Here is a 13,652-nt window from a genome sequence, read left to right on the forward strand (position 1 = left end):
GGGCGGGGAGGATCCGGGCGGTGGGGTGGGGGTGCCGCCGACCCTCACGTCTCGCCACCGTTCGGCCGAGCCATCGGTTCCGGGCTCCCGGGAGGCGGGTGGTGGGAGGAGGACGGGTGCGAACTGCGATAAAAGAACGGAAAGTCTCCCCAGAGCCTTCTCTTCTCCAGGCTCAACAAGCCCAAACCGCTCAGTCTCTCTCCAAAGGAGGCGTTCCCGATGCTGGCCTTTCAAGTCATGTTGCTGATGTCCAAGTTATGCCGTCATGTGCCAATCGATGGGCTCAACAGGAGTCTCTTTTCATTCCTTGCAGTGTATTCCTCTGGTCCCCTTCTGTTCCCTTCCCTTCCATCATCCTTTGTTTTTTCCATCATCTTCTGTTCCCTTTGTCCTTCCCTTCCCTTCCCTTCCCTTCCCTTCCCTTCCCTTCCCTTCCCTTCCCTTCCCTTCCCTTCCCTTCCCTTCCCTTCCCTTCCCTTCCCTTCCCTTCCCTTCCCTTCCCTTCCCTTCCCTTCCCTTCCCTTCCCTTCCCTTCCCTTCCCTTCCCTTCCCTTCCCTTCCCTTCCCTTCCCTTCCCTTCCCTTCCCTTCCCCCATCTCCCCCCTGTCCCATTCCCTTCCCTGGCACAAGAACTTGTCACGTATCACACAGGCTGAATTCAGCTCAGCAGAGGCTGGGTGCTGGGCGCAAGAGAATTCTGTCACAGCATTTCTGTTGCAGGGAGGGAGCTATGGGGATACGAGGGGACACATCAATTCTTCTGCACAGGAAGTGTGCACGGCCAGCAGAGATGGCTGCCGTCCTGGGAATCCGCTCTTGGAGAGCATGGGCCTACCGGGCCTTGGGAGCAGCTCTTGTTGCCACCCAAACTCCTCTCTCAAAGCACGGCTCCATCACATTAGTTGATGGCAACAGACACGACACCAGCAGACCGACTGGAAATAAGGCCAATTTATTTTTATTGGGAGTACTGCGTCCAGGGCTGGGGCCCCAGTACAAGAAAGACGCAGAGCTTTGGATCGAATCCAGAGGAGGGCCACTAAGATGATCAGAGGGCTGGAGCACCTCTCCTATTGAGAAAGGTGGAGGGAACTGGGCTTGCTTAGTTTGGTGAGGAGAAGGCTCCGGGGTGACCTCATTGTGGCCAATTCTTGAAGGGAGGATATAAAGTGGAGGGGGAACGGCCGTTGACGAGGCTGGATAGTGACAGGACAAGGGGGAATGGTTTTAAACTGTGGAAGGGGGGGCAGAATTTGGTTAGATGTTAGCAGTTCTTCCCGCGGAGGGTGGTGACGTGCTGGAACAGCTTGCCGAGAGGTGGGGGATGCCCCATCCCTGGAGGCGTTCTAGGCCAGGCTGGATATGGCTCTGGGCAGCCCGGTCTGGTGGTCGGCGACCCCGCACATAGCAGGTGGGTTGAAACTAGACGACCTTCAATGCCCTTTTCAACCTAGGCCATTCAATGAGTCTTTGATTCTACGATCTTCCATTCACAGGTGGAAATCTGGACAGCTTCCCAGCCCCCTTGCCGAGAGCTCCACCGCGGTCACCACCGTTGGCTGCACCTTCCCCTCTGGAGCGACGCGAGCATCGAGCACTACGGAGGTGAAAAGAACAGCGCACGGAGCGTTACGGGCTGAGCGCAGGCAAGTAGTGCAGGCTGGGCTCCAGCCCGGCTCTCAGGATCTGCTGCCTGTGGAGCTCACCAGGGGAGCTGCCGCTTCAGCTCCAGCTTCTGCCGGTTTCTTTCCGCTGTGCTGGCAAAAGCCTCTTGCTGATGGAGGTGCGGCTCCAACCTTTGGAGCACCTGAGCCACTCGTGGGGAAAGGAGGCTGCAGCAGGAGGAGAAAGTCATCCCTTGGGCTCTGCTGAGCCCCCCTGCCTCTCCCCTCACCCAGCCCAGCATCCCCGTGCTGCCGCGTGTCCCCACCCTTGCACCCCGCCAGAGTTTTTGGCCGGGCCGTGCCTGTCCCCGAGCTGCAGGGTCACAGCTGCCCGAGTGCCTCAGGCAGCCAGCAGAGCCCGCACACACTTACTCAGCATGCAGTGCCAGCTTGGTCGCTGTTCCCATTTTACTTCCCAGCAGAGGATCCACATCCTTCCTCCACCTCCTCTCCACTTGCTGTCCCCTGGGCTGGGCTGGAGGATGCGGAGCACGCATGCTCTGCCTGGCCATCAGCTGCCAAAGAGGAGACGCTGTCAGCAAAGTGGCTGGGAGCACGGGGCTGTTTCTCAGAAGCCCTCTGTCAAGGGCCCTGCAGCAGGCCCCGGCAAGCAGGAGACTTGGCCCTGCCAGCCCACGGCTGCCCGCCGCCCTTCCCTTCTCCCTGCAGGGCTCTCCCTGCGAGGTGCCAAGCTCTCCTCCCAGGGAGGAGCAGGCCAGCCCCTGCCATGCTGCACGGCGCCTGTCCCACTCCCCACCCCCTCAGTCCTGCTGAGCTCGCAGCCTGGCTCAGAGGATGGCGGCTGTTGCCAGCAGGCTCGATCCCTGACAGTACCTGGGGTGGACGCTGGTCCGCCCCTACGCTCCAGCCTTCCCACACCGCCCTTTCTGCCCGTGCTTGCTCTACTTGCTGCTGGTGCATGGGCCACGTGCGGTCTACTTCTTTCCACAATGCAGACACTTCCCGGAGCTCCTGCAGAGACACAGCAGCATACAGGATCAGCCTCAGCCCCTGGGACTTTCCTTCAGCTCCACGCTCCTGCTCCTCGCCTCTGGCAGCCGGTCAGCACTGTTTTGTCCCTGAAAGACCAGGGGCCCTAAAGGCAGGACGGGATCCGCAACTTGTAGCAAACGTGGCTCAGAGGTCGTATTCCACTCTCATGGTCCCTGCTCAAAATCAGAGTGCTGTGGCAGGTGGCAGGCCAGGAGGCGAGAAAAGATAGGGAAGGTGTGCAGCACCCTCCATCTACTGAAGAGGAGCTGAAGGAGCGGGTAGAAATGTGAAATGATGGCACCCCAAGGGCTGTGCTCCAGGTCACTGCACACACAGAGGCTTTTGCTTCCCTCCCTGTGGAAGCACTCAAGGCCAGGCTGGGTCAGGTTTAGAGCAACCTGGTCTAGAGACAGGTGTCCCTGCCTACAGCAGGGGATTGGAACTAGGTGGTCTGAGTGGCCCCTTCCAACCCAAACTTCTCTATGATTCTACCATTCTGTCATTTGTGCAGTCTCAAGCAGCACAGTCCCCGTAGCAAGGCAGGGCCGGTACCTGCAGCACCCTCTTAGACTCCTCTGTGGCAGGGAGTGCAGTGCTGGTCTGGGCAGGAGTAGATGCTTCCTTCTGTCCCGCTGTCTTCGTCCTGCGGGAGCTGCCTGCACATGGCGGGAGCGCGCTGCAAACAGACACAAGAGGAGTCTGCAGGAGCCCAGGGCACCTCAGTCTCCCCCCGTGCTCCCACAGCTGTAAAGATGGGCTCCGGTGCAGTGCGGAGAGACCCCTGAAGGGAGAAGAGCTTCTGCCATCAATGGGGATCAGCATTCAGCTCCCCCAGGGATCGGGGGCCAGGGTGGAACATGAAGCTGGTGTGTCTGCCTCGAGCAATTGTGCCACGTGCTTGCCATCCCTGGAGAGAACGGCTCCCACTGGGACACGTGTGTCAGGAGCCTTTCTGGGTGCTGAGAGCTGGCAGCTCCAAAGGGGAGGCTACTCCTACACGAGCACACGCATCTCCTTCTTCTTTTCACCCAAGGCTCTCACCTGGCAGAAGGCTCCTTCGCCACATCTTTCTGCCTTGAGCTTGGCTTGCGCTGCAGCAGCATGGAGGGGGGAAGTGTCTTCCGCCTCTGCAGCAGCCTGCCGGCAGAGCCCCCTGGAACCAAGACAGAAAAAAGTTCTTCAGAGCAGCCCAACGGACACAGCACGTGAACCTGGATCCAGCCACCCGGCACGGGACAGGGCCCACCTCCCTACAGCTGGGACCCGTTCCCTCACCTCTACTCATCTTCCGCTCTACTGCAGCTTTCTTTTCCGCGGCAACCTCTGCTCTGCTCTTTTCCACAGTGAGCTGAAACCTGGAAACAAAGAGTGACAACCCTTGAAGAAGGATGACCTCCTACCCATGCAGCTGTTGGCGGTATTTATCTATGTGCTATGCAAAGCGTGGCATCCTTTTCCTTCCTGGCCATGCCAAACCAGCACACGTAGCCCAAATTCCTCTGCACGTGCAGTCCATTCTCTCTGATGAGAATCGGGACAGCTTGGGCACCAGTAACACAACCATGATTCCCAGGAGCCAGACTTTCCAGGATTTCTACCCAACTGGATGCCGAGCACGGAGACCCAGCAGGGCACGTCTCAGAGGAGGAGGTGGGAAATAAGCCTGTCTCCTGGCCAGCTAAGTGCTGCAGAGGAAATGCGCTCACCTCGGGAACACCCGGATCCCATGGGCGGTGGTCTCTGGCCCGAAGTCAGCAGAATCTTCTGTCCAAAATCTCTGCAAAGGGACACAGACCTGCTGGAGGCTTGCCAAGGCCATTTTTTCATGGCTCTTCTTGACAGGAAGCAAGCCTGGCTCCCATGCCAAGAGAAAGCTGCTCTCCACCAAAGCCTCTTCCGTGAACATCAGAGCTTTGTTCTGCTCTGAAGGAGCAGGATGGCCAAATAGAGAGGCTGTGCAAGAGCACTGCCAGGCTTTCTGCAGGGGCAGAGATCCAGGAAATCTCTTTGCTAGTGGAGAAAGCCGTGGGGACAAGCATTGGACTGGCCTGCCACATCCAGGCTGGCCAGCAGTGATCTGATGGCGCACCCTCAAAACCTCCTCAACTTACAGTGCGGAACAGAGAAAGGACGGTGGCATTGCTTTCCAGCGTTGCAATGCAGCTGCAGAAGAACCTCATGAGGAGGAAGTCGTCTTGGCACGTCATAACGCCGATGTTCTTAAAGACAAATGAGACGGGCTCCCTGTTCCTCAGGAGGTGACAGTATAAGAGCACGCTCTCTCGCACGCAGCGCAGCACCACGTTCAGCGGGACGCCGGAGGCTCGCGAGAGCTGCCGGTAGTTGAGCGACTCAATCTTGACATCGTCTGCAAGGAGAAGGCACAGCCTCACTGCCACAGCAAGCCACATTCCCATGCAACATGATCGTGACCAAATCCCATAGAAAAGGTCTTTCGGAGAAACAGCTCTTGAGCTGTGGTTCCTTCGGGATGAACTCACGCTGTACCCCGAGCTTTGCAGACAATTCTCTGCTGCTCCCGGCCATTTCCAGAGAGCAGGGATAACACACCCAGCCAGACGTGGGACAGGAAGGGGAAGGTGGCTGCTGCCTTCTCACCAGGGATGATGTCATTGGGTGACTGGAGGTCCTGCAGCCACAGCACCCCGATGTCCAGCTGGAAGACAGGCCTTAGCACCGAAACTGCCTCTTCTTTGCTGTGGAATTGCTCTCGGACCCCAGCAAAGACCCCGAGCCCCGGAACCAGGACTCCCTGCACGGGGAAAAGACAGAAAGGCTGACGAGTGTGTACTTTAGGGGCGGCAAAAGCCACAAACATCAAGAGCATGGGGTCACTGCTCTCCGCCCTCCCCACTCCTGATGGACAGCAGGGTGAGATGGGGCTCTCTGGAAAGCTTTGGAAAAATCTGTGATCCCTGCAAGACAGTCACCTTCGCATAGTATTTCCCAACATCCTTTGGCTAGAGAAGAGCCCGGGCATTTACAGCACAGGGCTTAAGCCTGGGACTTATTCCCAAGGACATCCTTGGCATAGGGCCAGAAAAAATCCCCCACCCATTTCTCCCTTGGCTCTCCCCGTTCTGATCACAGGGCAGAGCAAAGCCCCTGCGTGTGCCGAACGTTTGCTCAGGGCAGCTCTGGCCTTGGGTTTCCCTCCCAGTTGGCCAACAGGCTGCTCTGGGCACCCGGCTTGGGCTCAGAGTGCTGCTCAGTGTGGTGCTCAGGGAGGGACTGCTCTGTGAGGCCCACACTCTTGGCGGGACTGAACCTCTCTCCAGGGCAAGGGCCACCAGCATACCAGCCCACCTTGTCCAGCTTCATCTGTTCCAGGATGTAATCAGACACGGCATCCCAGACCGCCACAATCTCTGCAAAGGAAAGAAAAGACATGTCATGCTCCAGGACAGCCTCTTCACAACTGCTTGGCAAGCTCCTCACACAGACAGTGATCGATACAGGCACACGCACACACCCCAGAAAAGCACCGCCATGGCTAGCGGAGCTGGGCTTTGCTCTGATTTCAGCCTTATTCAGGGCCCCGAGGGGAAACGGGGACATAGGAAACCTGTGGGACACAGGATGCCTTTCCTCCCAGAGCAGGAACCTACGGAAACACCTGTAGGTGTGTTCTCCCAGGGAAACCTGGTCTTGGACTGCCCTATCACAGGGGACTGAGCATGCCTAAAGGAACCTGGGGGCTCTGGGCAGCTCTACTATTGGGACCTGGCTGCCACGTGGTCCCCAGAAGAGCTGGACCCTTGGGCAGGGCTCTTGCAGCAGCCCCCAGCCATGCCCAGCCAAGCACAGAGAGCAGGAGCTGAGGCTTTGGACAGCTAACAGCCCCGTGCGATGCCTTGGGAAGGGAGTCCGGAAAGCCTTACCTTTGGTAGAGAGTTCCAGCAGCGTTGGGAACGTGTAGACCAGCTCCGAGCTGAGGCTCACAGTCCAGCAGCCTTCCATGTCGCTGGCCGACAGCCCTCAGCTCAGAACTAAGGATGCCCTCCACAAACAAGGCTCCTCAACCAACCAACAATTCTCCGCAAAGTGCCCCTGCTCCTCCACGTGTCAACAAAGGTCACCCAGTGCAGCCTTGCTGCCCCTGAGCCAACTCCTGACCGCAGAAGGACAGAGCCCCTGAGCAGTGCTGCAGCAGCGCCCAGGCCTTGCAGGGAAGTGCTGGCACTGATGCTGCCCTGCGGAAGATCTCCTTGTGATGCAGCGCATCGCACTGTGACATCAGCCCGGGTCACCTGGAGCTCTGTTGGGTCACTGGCATGGAGAGGAGATCTCCTCTTCCAGGAGGAGTTCCAGTTAACTTACTGAATTCTGTTATGAAAGAACGCAAGCCTAACTTTAATGGCTTAGTAAGAGAAGTTGTTTCACGTCTGCTTAATAAACAAAAACCTGTGCGTTCACAGGCACACACACACCTCACGAGGTTGAAATATCATTATTGACAGTCACCGTGGTTTACTCGGCAAATGGCACGAGAACTTGCCACGTGTCATACAGGCTGAAGCTGGTGAGCTGCTGGCGACGCACAACGATGATGACACTGCATCACGGCTGTGCCACGCTGATGTCACATGTGGTCTCCTCTGGTGGTGGCACAGAGTTCACCACCGTGTGTGTCCCCGTCCTCGTGGCAGACAATGATGGGCACCAGAGGGCTCCAGTGTCACTGAGTCCGGCTGTAGGCAGGCCTGGAGGGGTGACAAAGGACAGCAAGAGGCTCAGAGACAGCACGGTGACAACGCGGGGCCACCAGTGCCTACCTCTGTGTGGTGATCACAGCACAGGGAATAATGTCATCCAAGGGATGGTGACACACGAGTGATGGCGACACCGGATGACGGTAACAACAGTGACAGCCAGGGATGGGGACACTGCATCACGGCTGTTCCACATCGAGGTCACCCTGTGTCACGGTGTTACCTGAAGACAGTGACACTCGATGACACCCAATGGCATCCAGTGAAGGTGATACCCAACGATGGTGACACCACCAACCCCATGTCACACCCCACGTGTCCCCCAACTGTCCCCAGCCCCCCTCCCTGTACCCCTCCTCGTCACCTCTTCAATGAGGATGGCACCGCGCTGCAGTTGTGCCACCATGGCAGGGGGGACAGCTTGGGACAGTCATGGACAGCCAGGGTGACAGCGACACCAGGCTCCAGGAGCTGTAGGACGCTGATGGGGCTCTCGAGGTAGACGGGTTGGTACGGCCCCAGATTCCATGGTTACAGTGACAGTGTGGACTTCGGGACAGGCGGTTGTCCCGGTGCTGGCATCCGGTGCTGGGACCGGGGGGGGGGGGGGGGGCAGACAGGTGGACCCTGGGGGTCAAAACGGGGGAGGCACAGAGGGGAGGGGTGGGCACCTTCGGCCCACGGAGCCGAGCGCGTTCCACCGCCGCCTCCTCCTCTCCCTCCCTCCCTCCGCCGCTCGGGCGCGTAGCGCTTCCCCACGCCGCTCTTCCTTCCCTCCACCCCCTGCCGCTCCTCCCTTTTCTCCCCCCGGCCCCCTCCGGGCCCCGTCCTCCCTCCCCACCGGCTCCGCTCCCTCCCCCGGCTCCCGGGGGTCTAGCCGAGCTGCCCTCCCCCTTCACCGCCCCTACCCGGCACCGCGCCCCTTTCCCCGGGCCGTGCCGGGGATTACGCGCAAATCGCCTCGGCCTTAACCCTGTTTGCGGCCGCTCGGGCTGTCGGGGAGCTCCCGGGGTGTGCGGACGGCCCTTCACGCCGCCTCTCCGTTGCCCCGGACCGGACCGGACCGGACCGGCGACCCCCGGCCCTCATCGAGCGACCTTCGAGCTCGGCGCCCCCTAGACTCGCAGGAGGGGCCCGAGGGGGTGAGAGCATAAAGGGCAGCCCTACTGAGCAGCCCCTTGCCCCCGCTGGGGGATCTGGGCTCAGCAGCTGGTCCCGCGTATAGGGCGAGCACTGCGATGTAGTCCTTCGAGGCATGGGTCGGGACGCGATCCGTGGCTGGGACGTGGGCTGGGACATGGGCCCTGCGTTAAATGCAGAGCAGAGATGGACACCGTGTGCATCCGTTCATGGGGGCACCACGCCTTAAGGAGCAGCACATTTCTCTGCCCTCCACCAAGCCTTTTATTGACACACTGAGTGTTTACTTGGAGGCTTCTCAGTTTACGAGTTACCAGCATACCCTTGAACCAGCATACCAGCCAACGTCTCATGGCTCTTCAAGTGGAGCTCATGTCTCCTACAAACTCAACCCTTTCACTGATTGTTTTTTTCCTCTTGCTGTACAACAGCAGGGTATGTGAAAGAGCAGAATTTCAGAGGAGATAGGAAACAAAGCTCCATCACCACGTGAAGCCACGCTGTTCTTTTCTCCAGCATTGCTGTGTTGCTTTCGTTCCAGCCTGCCCTTTTGAGTTCACAGCTGCCAGGTTTGATCACAGAAAGTAATCACTGGGTTGTCTACTTGGTAAGTGCAAACATCAGGAAAGCAGTTGGAATTCACAAGAATAGAAGAAAGGAAATTGCATTGCTAATATTTAAAGATATAGTCATTTTCTTTGTGGTTTTAGGCTTTCATACAGAGCATTAGGATACTGCAAACTGAGGGTAGTTTGCAAGAAGTAGCAATTTTTGCCTCTCCTGCCCTCCCTCTCAGTAAAAAGGTGAAGTACCTTCTGTATTTTACTAAGCCTACTAAGTTAAAGTGGTGCACCACTAACTCAAGCCCAAAGAAGTGCTGCAGTGGTATAGCTCATCGGGAGACTGAAACTGCTGCAGCTCTTCCAGCAATAGAAAAAAAGAACTATTTTTGTTGACCGTGAGTTTATGAGTGGTCTGTTGTTGAATTGCTTTTGTTGAAGGGTTGTAACCTCAGAAGGGAGCAAGCCAGATGACTGACAGCAGGTTACTTTTTTGATGATGGTGAGAAATTGCATGTGGTTGTCCGAGGATGTTTGGTCTCCTTCCCTTTACCCCCAGGTGAGAGATACTGCTAAGGAATACCATCCTACAAAAGCCTGTAGACTAAGAATTGGTGTCAGAGTCATATTAGCTCCCCTACTTACCACGTGATGCACTGGATAATCACACGACTGCTGTTCTGTATCCTTTGACATCATCCAGCCTCTGTAGCCATGGCCATGCTTTGTGGCAGAAGTGGTCTGCTATTAAATATTTGTCATCCTTGCACCCTGCTGAACCACAAAAGCCAAAAACAAGAAACAAGACTCTTATTTAAGCTACTTCTTCAGCTCCAGCCCTATACATATTCTACTACCTTAAAGTTCAAACCGGTTCTTGGTGTCCCTTTTGCCCCATTTTTTATTTCATATGCCTTAAATCTTACAGCTGTGACTAGATAGATAGACAATTTTGTTCACCTCATTTCATCCCCTGGAGTTCAAAACTTAGTTTCCATTAGTGGAAAGCTAGTATAGGCCCCTGAAGACTACAACAACCTACTTAAGCTTAAGGTATGTTTCAAGGTCGTGTTGGATAAGGAGGAAAGAAATCAGCTCCTACTAGCTAATGAAAACTGCAATGTCATTTCAGATCAGGCCTGCCAGTTTGGGCTCCAAGATGCCAAATTTGTTTTTTCACTTCTTTTTGTTCAGGGGATAGATTCAAACCTGCTGACAAGCCTGCCCTTAGTGATTTCCCCTCATGTGAGCTTTGCTCACCCTATCTGAGAGCCCCATTTTACAGAGACCAAGGTCTGTGCACTGCTTGACAGAACTAACTGAAAATCACAGGCCAAGTACTCCTCTAAAAACATGTAATTCTGTCAAAGCAGACATGGAATTTGAGGACAGGTGTCAAAACCACAGGATTATTTATTTATTTCTTTGTTTATTTTTAGGGGCATGCTGCTGTGTTTGCAGAGGGGCAAGAGAACTGAAGGCAAGGGAACTTAAGTTGAGGAGGTGCTGCCCACTAAAATAAACCATGGCACCTGTCCCCTGAAGGAAGGGGGTGGTGGTCTGGGAGGAAACCTTCCAGAGGTCTACGGTTGAACCAGATGATATTCATGGCCTTTTCCTACCTTAACGATTCTGTGAGTCCAGAATTCAGAGAGCAATCTTCACAGCTGGCCTGGGAGCAGGAAGTGAGCATATAGCTGGTCTGCCAAACTGCATCAAAACATCTCCATGAGGGGAGATGGAGTTTGTTTCATTTCATCCTGGTTTTTTGACTTCGTTCCAAGTTGTGTCTTTGTGTGTTGTTTTTATTTTCTTTTCCTTCAAGTTTTTCCACTTAGTCTAGACGTTTGGGTTTGAATTTCTCAGTAGTCCGCTGTATACGCTGCGTTCAAAGATGTCTCATATCCTTCTGTCTCTTCTGTTCCCTGCCCTTAATGACTCAGTGAGAACTGGATCAACAGAGTGAATGCTTCATTATTGACTTTTTTTTTTTTTTTTTTTTTAAACATGAAACGCATTGAAAATAGTAACACATGCCTGCCTTCTCTAAGCAAAATATTTTGGCTGTGTTGGACACGCTGAAACATACAGATTTTGAATTCAATGCAAATGTTTTGTTTAGACATTGACAACAAAACCCCCATCTCTTGAAGTACTTCCATTCTTCATGGAAAACAAACAAACAAACAAACAAACAAAACAACAAAAAAGCCTTTCCATTGAAGAACTTGCCATTTTCTTTCCCTAAATTGAGGCAGGAAGACCTTAAAACAATGATTTTTCTTCATATTTTTTTTTTCCAGCATTGCCTTCAGCATGTACCATATAAAGAATATATGCTAATGTTCATCAACTGATGCTAGCATCAAATTTCCTTCTTTTCTTGGCACATAATACGCACGCCTACTTTGAGTAAATTCTTCAAGGAAATGTTGCTCATTCTCCTCATAGTAGATATGCCAGTTGGATTCTTTTCTGTTAAGTAATTTTGGATGACATCCAAAGGTAAGGTTTGATCAACGGGGTAACGGGGTAGTTCCTGCCAGACAGATAGGTGGTAACAACCCACAGGAAATGGATTACAAGCAGAGAAAAAAGCACTTAGTTTTCAACCCTTCAGATAGAGCCAAAGTAACACAATGGGTTAAGGAACACATTTAAAACTAAAGGTATGTTTTATTATTGGCCAAATCCTGATACCTGTCTTGAAGCCCGCTCCTTTCTCTTTGTGAGGGCATTCAGACAAAATGCTGTAGAAGTTCTGGATTTCTCCCACTTCACAGTGTCTGTTGCTTGGGAATATTTCGTGCAAGGAACCTGAAAAAATGCTTTCGCCCACACTTTCTTCACAGGCTTTTTCCACCTTGTGCTTTTTCTTGTCGTTATTATTCCTCTTGTTACTGTAATTGCTGCTTCTGTATGTATCTGTACAAGACAGGATGCTTTTAAACAGTTCCCCACTGTTTTCAGTGTCACAAGGTGGAAGTTATTAATGCAGCTGGCAGGAATGTGTCTGTTGCCTTAGGGAAGGGCTGCAGGAAGCAAGAAATTGCAGTGAGAAGAAAGCCCTGCCCTCAGAAAAGAATTTTAGTGAAGGACCAGCAGAGGTATGGAGGGACAACCCACCTGCCACTTCATTGCCTTCTTCTTGTTTTACTTCCCCTTCTCAGTATTTTTTCTCAGATGTTAGCATCTCCTACTTTCTCTGTTGTTCTACTGACTTGATTCGGAGATATCTAGCAGGAGGTTGATGTGTTTCTCATTCAGTATTGTCAGGGCATTAGGAAAAGTATTAACAGCAGGTTGTGTGTTTATGGCCTCAAGTTGTGCCAGGAAGATTCAGATTGGACATTAGGAAAAATTTCTTCTTCAAAGGTGTGGTTAGATGCTGAAATGGGCTGCCCAAAGAGATGGTGGAGTCACCTTCCCAGGAGGTGTTCAGAAAACATTTAGATGTCGTACTGAGGGACATGGTTTAGTGGGGAAATATTGGTGGTAGGTGGATGGTTGGACTGGATGATCTTGAAGGTCTTTTCCAACCTTGGTGATTTGATGATTTGATGATGATGAAGAGGACTACAGTGATCAGAATGGGGGAACTGGAAGGGGGAAAAAGGGGAGGGGAGGCGCAACCCCGGGGGTCACACAGAGCGACGGGGGAGGTTGTGGGCGACCAGTGGCGGGGGGAGGGCAGGAGGGCAGTGAAATACACGGGGCGGGGGAGGCGGGGAGACACAGGGCAGCTGCCCCCGCCGAGCGGAAGCCCCGAGCGCCACAGAGACCCCGCGGGGCCAACGCAGAGCGGCACGTGGCCCCCAGCCCCCTTAACCCCGGCCCCGCCCCGGTGCCCCCCCCGAACACCCACCTGTAGAAGCTGAGGCGGCGCTCGGAGCCCCGGGGTGCGCCGCCCCACTTCCGCACGGCCGCCTCCTCCTCGGGTCGCGGGGCTGGTGACGTCACCCAGCGGGGACGGCGCGGCGCACGCGCTGAGGCGCTGTCGCCACGGGGACGCCATCACGCATGCGCTGTCGCCGGGGGGGCGGCTTTACGCGCTGCAATGAGGGAGGGCGCGCCGTCTCCACGGCATCAGATGGAAAACGGCGCTTGGAGACTGCAGCTGCGGGGCAGCAGCTCAGCACAGCGCTGCCGATGACTGGAGCCGAGCGAGAAGCGGACTCCGCTGGGCCGGACTCCGTGCCGGGCTCGAACGCGCCTCGATCCGCGCGATCGCTCCCTCTCTTCCGGGGCTGCCCGGCTCAGCCAGGAGCCGCTCCCGGACACCGGGCGGGTCCCGCCTCTCGCGGTCAGCCGCCGCTTCTCGCAGCCCGGCAGCGCCTCGCCGCAACGACGGAGGACGGCTCGGTTCCCCCTCCGAGGACAGCCGGATTCTGACGGGGGACGGACGGGGCCGGCGGCGGTGCCCCCGCGCCGCCTTCCCCCGACCGCGCGGCGTCCCCGAGGGCGGCGGCGGGGCAGCGGAGCGGCGGAGCGCCGCTTTCCCCGCACGGAGCCCCGCGGCTCCTCCATCCCGCCGGCGCCATCGGCATCACCATGGCGGCGGC

General features: G+C 55.4%; 1 protein-coding gene across 9 annotated transcripts; it reads right to left on the reverse strand.

Moving 5' to 3' along the window:
• Positions 1 to 1,140: 1,140 nt before the first annotated feature.
• Positions 1,141 to 13,579, reverse strand: LOC149911907 (uncharacterized). 9 transcript variants are annotated; one of them, XM_090133151.1, is made up of 17 exons: positions 11,791 to 12,937; positions 10,713 to 11,629; positions 9,736 to 9,861; positions 7,755 to 7,978; positions 7,109 to 7,613; positions 6,560 to 7,025; positions 5,985 to 6,046; positions 5,277 to 5,430; positions 4,769 to 5,025; positions 4,364 to 4,434; positions 3,933 to 4,012; positions 3,699 to 3,810; positions 3,210 to 3,333; positions 2,499 to 2,636; positions 2,037 to 2,179; positions 1,707 to 1,832; positions 1,141 to 1,597 (listed from the first exon to the last, which is right to left on the reverse strand). In XM_090133151.1, the coding sequence occupies exons 6-17, from the start codon at positions 6,636 to 6,638 to the stop codon at positions 1,477 to 1,479; spliced, it is 1,467 nt and encodes a 488-aa protein (XP_089989277.1). In that variant the 5' UTR covers positions 6,639 to 7,025; positions 7,109 to 7,613; positions 7,755 to 7,978; positions 9,736 to 9,861; positions 10,713 to 11,629; positions 11,791 to 12,937; the 3' UTR covers positions 1,141 to 1,476. The 9 variants fall into 9 exon arrangements, with proteins under 9 accessions (XP_089989277.1, XP_089989275.1, XP_089989280.1 ...); XM_090133149.1 differs by having other exon boundaries at positions 9,736 to 9,864; XM_090133154.1 differs by lacking the exons at positions 10,713 to 11,629; positions 11,791 to 12,937 and adding an exon at positions 12,956 to 13,579 and having other exon boundaries at positions 9,736 to 9,864.
• Between the last annotated feature and the right edge of the window lie 73 nt (positions 13,580 to 13,652).

The sequence above is a fragment of the Phasianus colchicus genome, unplaced genomic scaffold (genome assembly GCF_987193195.1).
Source record: "Phasianus colchicus unplaced genomic scaffold, bPhaCol1.hap1.1 HAP1_SCAFFOLD_53, whole genome shotgun sequence".
NCBI lineage: Eukaryota > Metazoa > Chordata > Aves > Galliformes > Phasianidae > Phasianus > Phasianus colchicus.

Bases quoted from the DNA above. Each gene is read 5' to 3' on its own strand.
- LOC149911907 (XM_090133148.1), bottom strand. From the start codon at position 6,236: ATGTCCCCGTTTCCCCTCGGGGCCCTGAATAAGGCTGAAATCAGAGCA. The intron at 4,013-4,363 runs GTGAGCGCATTT...CTTTGTTTCCAG, and splicing joins GGGATCCGGGTGTTCCCGAG to GTTTCAGCTCACTGTGGAAA. The intron at 3,334-3,698 runs GTGAGAGCCTTG...GTCTGTTTGCAG, and splicing joins GCGAAGGAGCCTTCTGCCAG to CGCGCTCCCGCCATGTGCAG.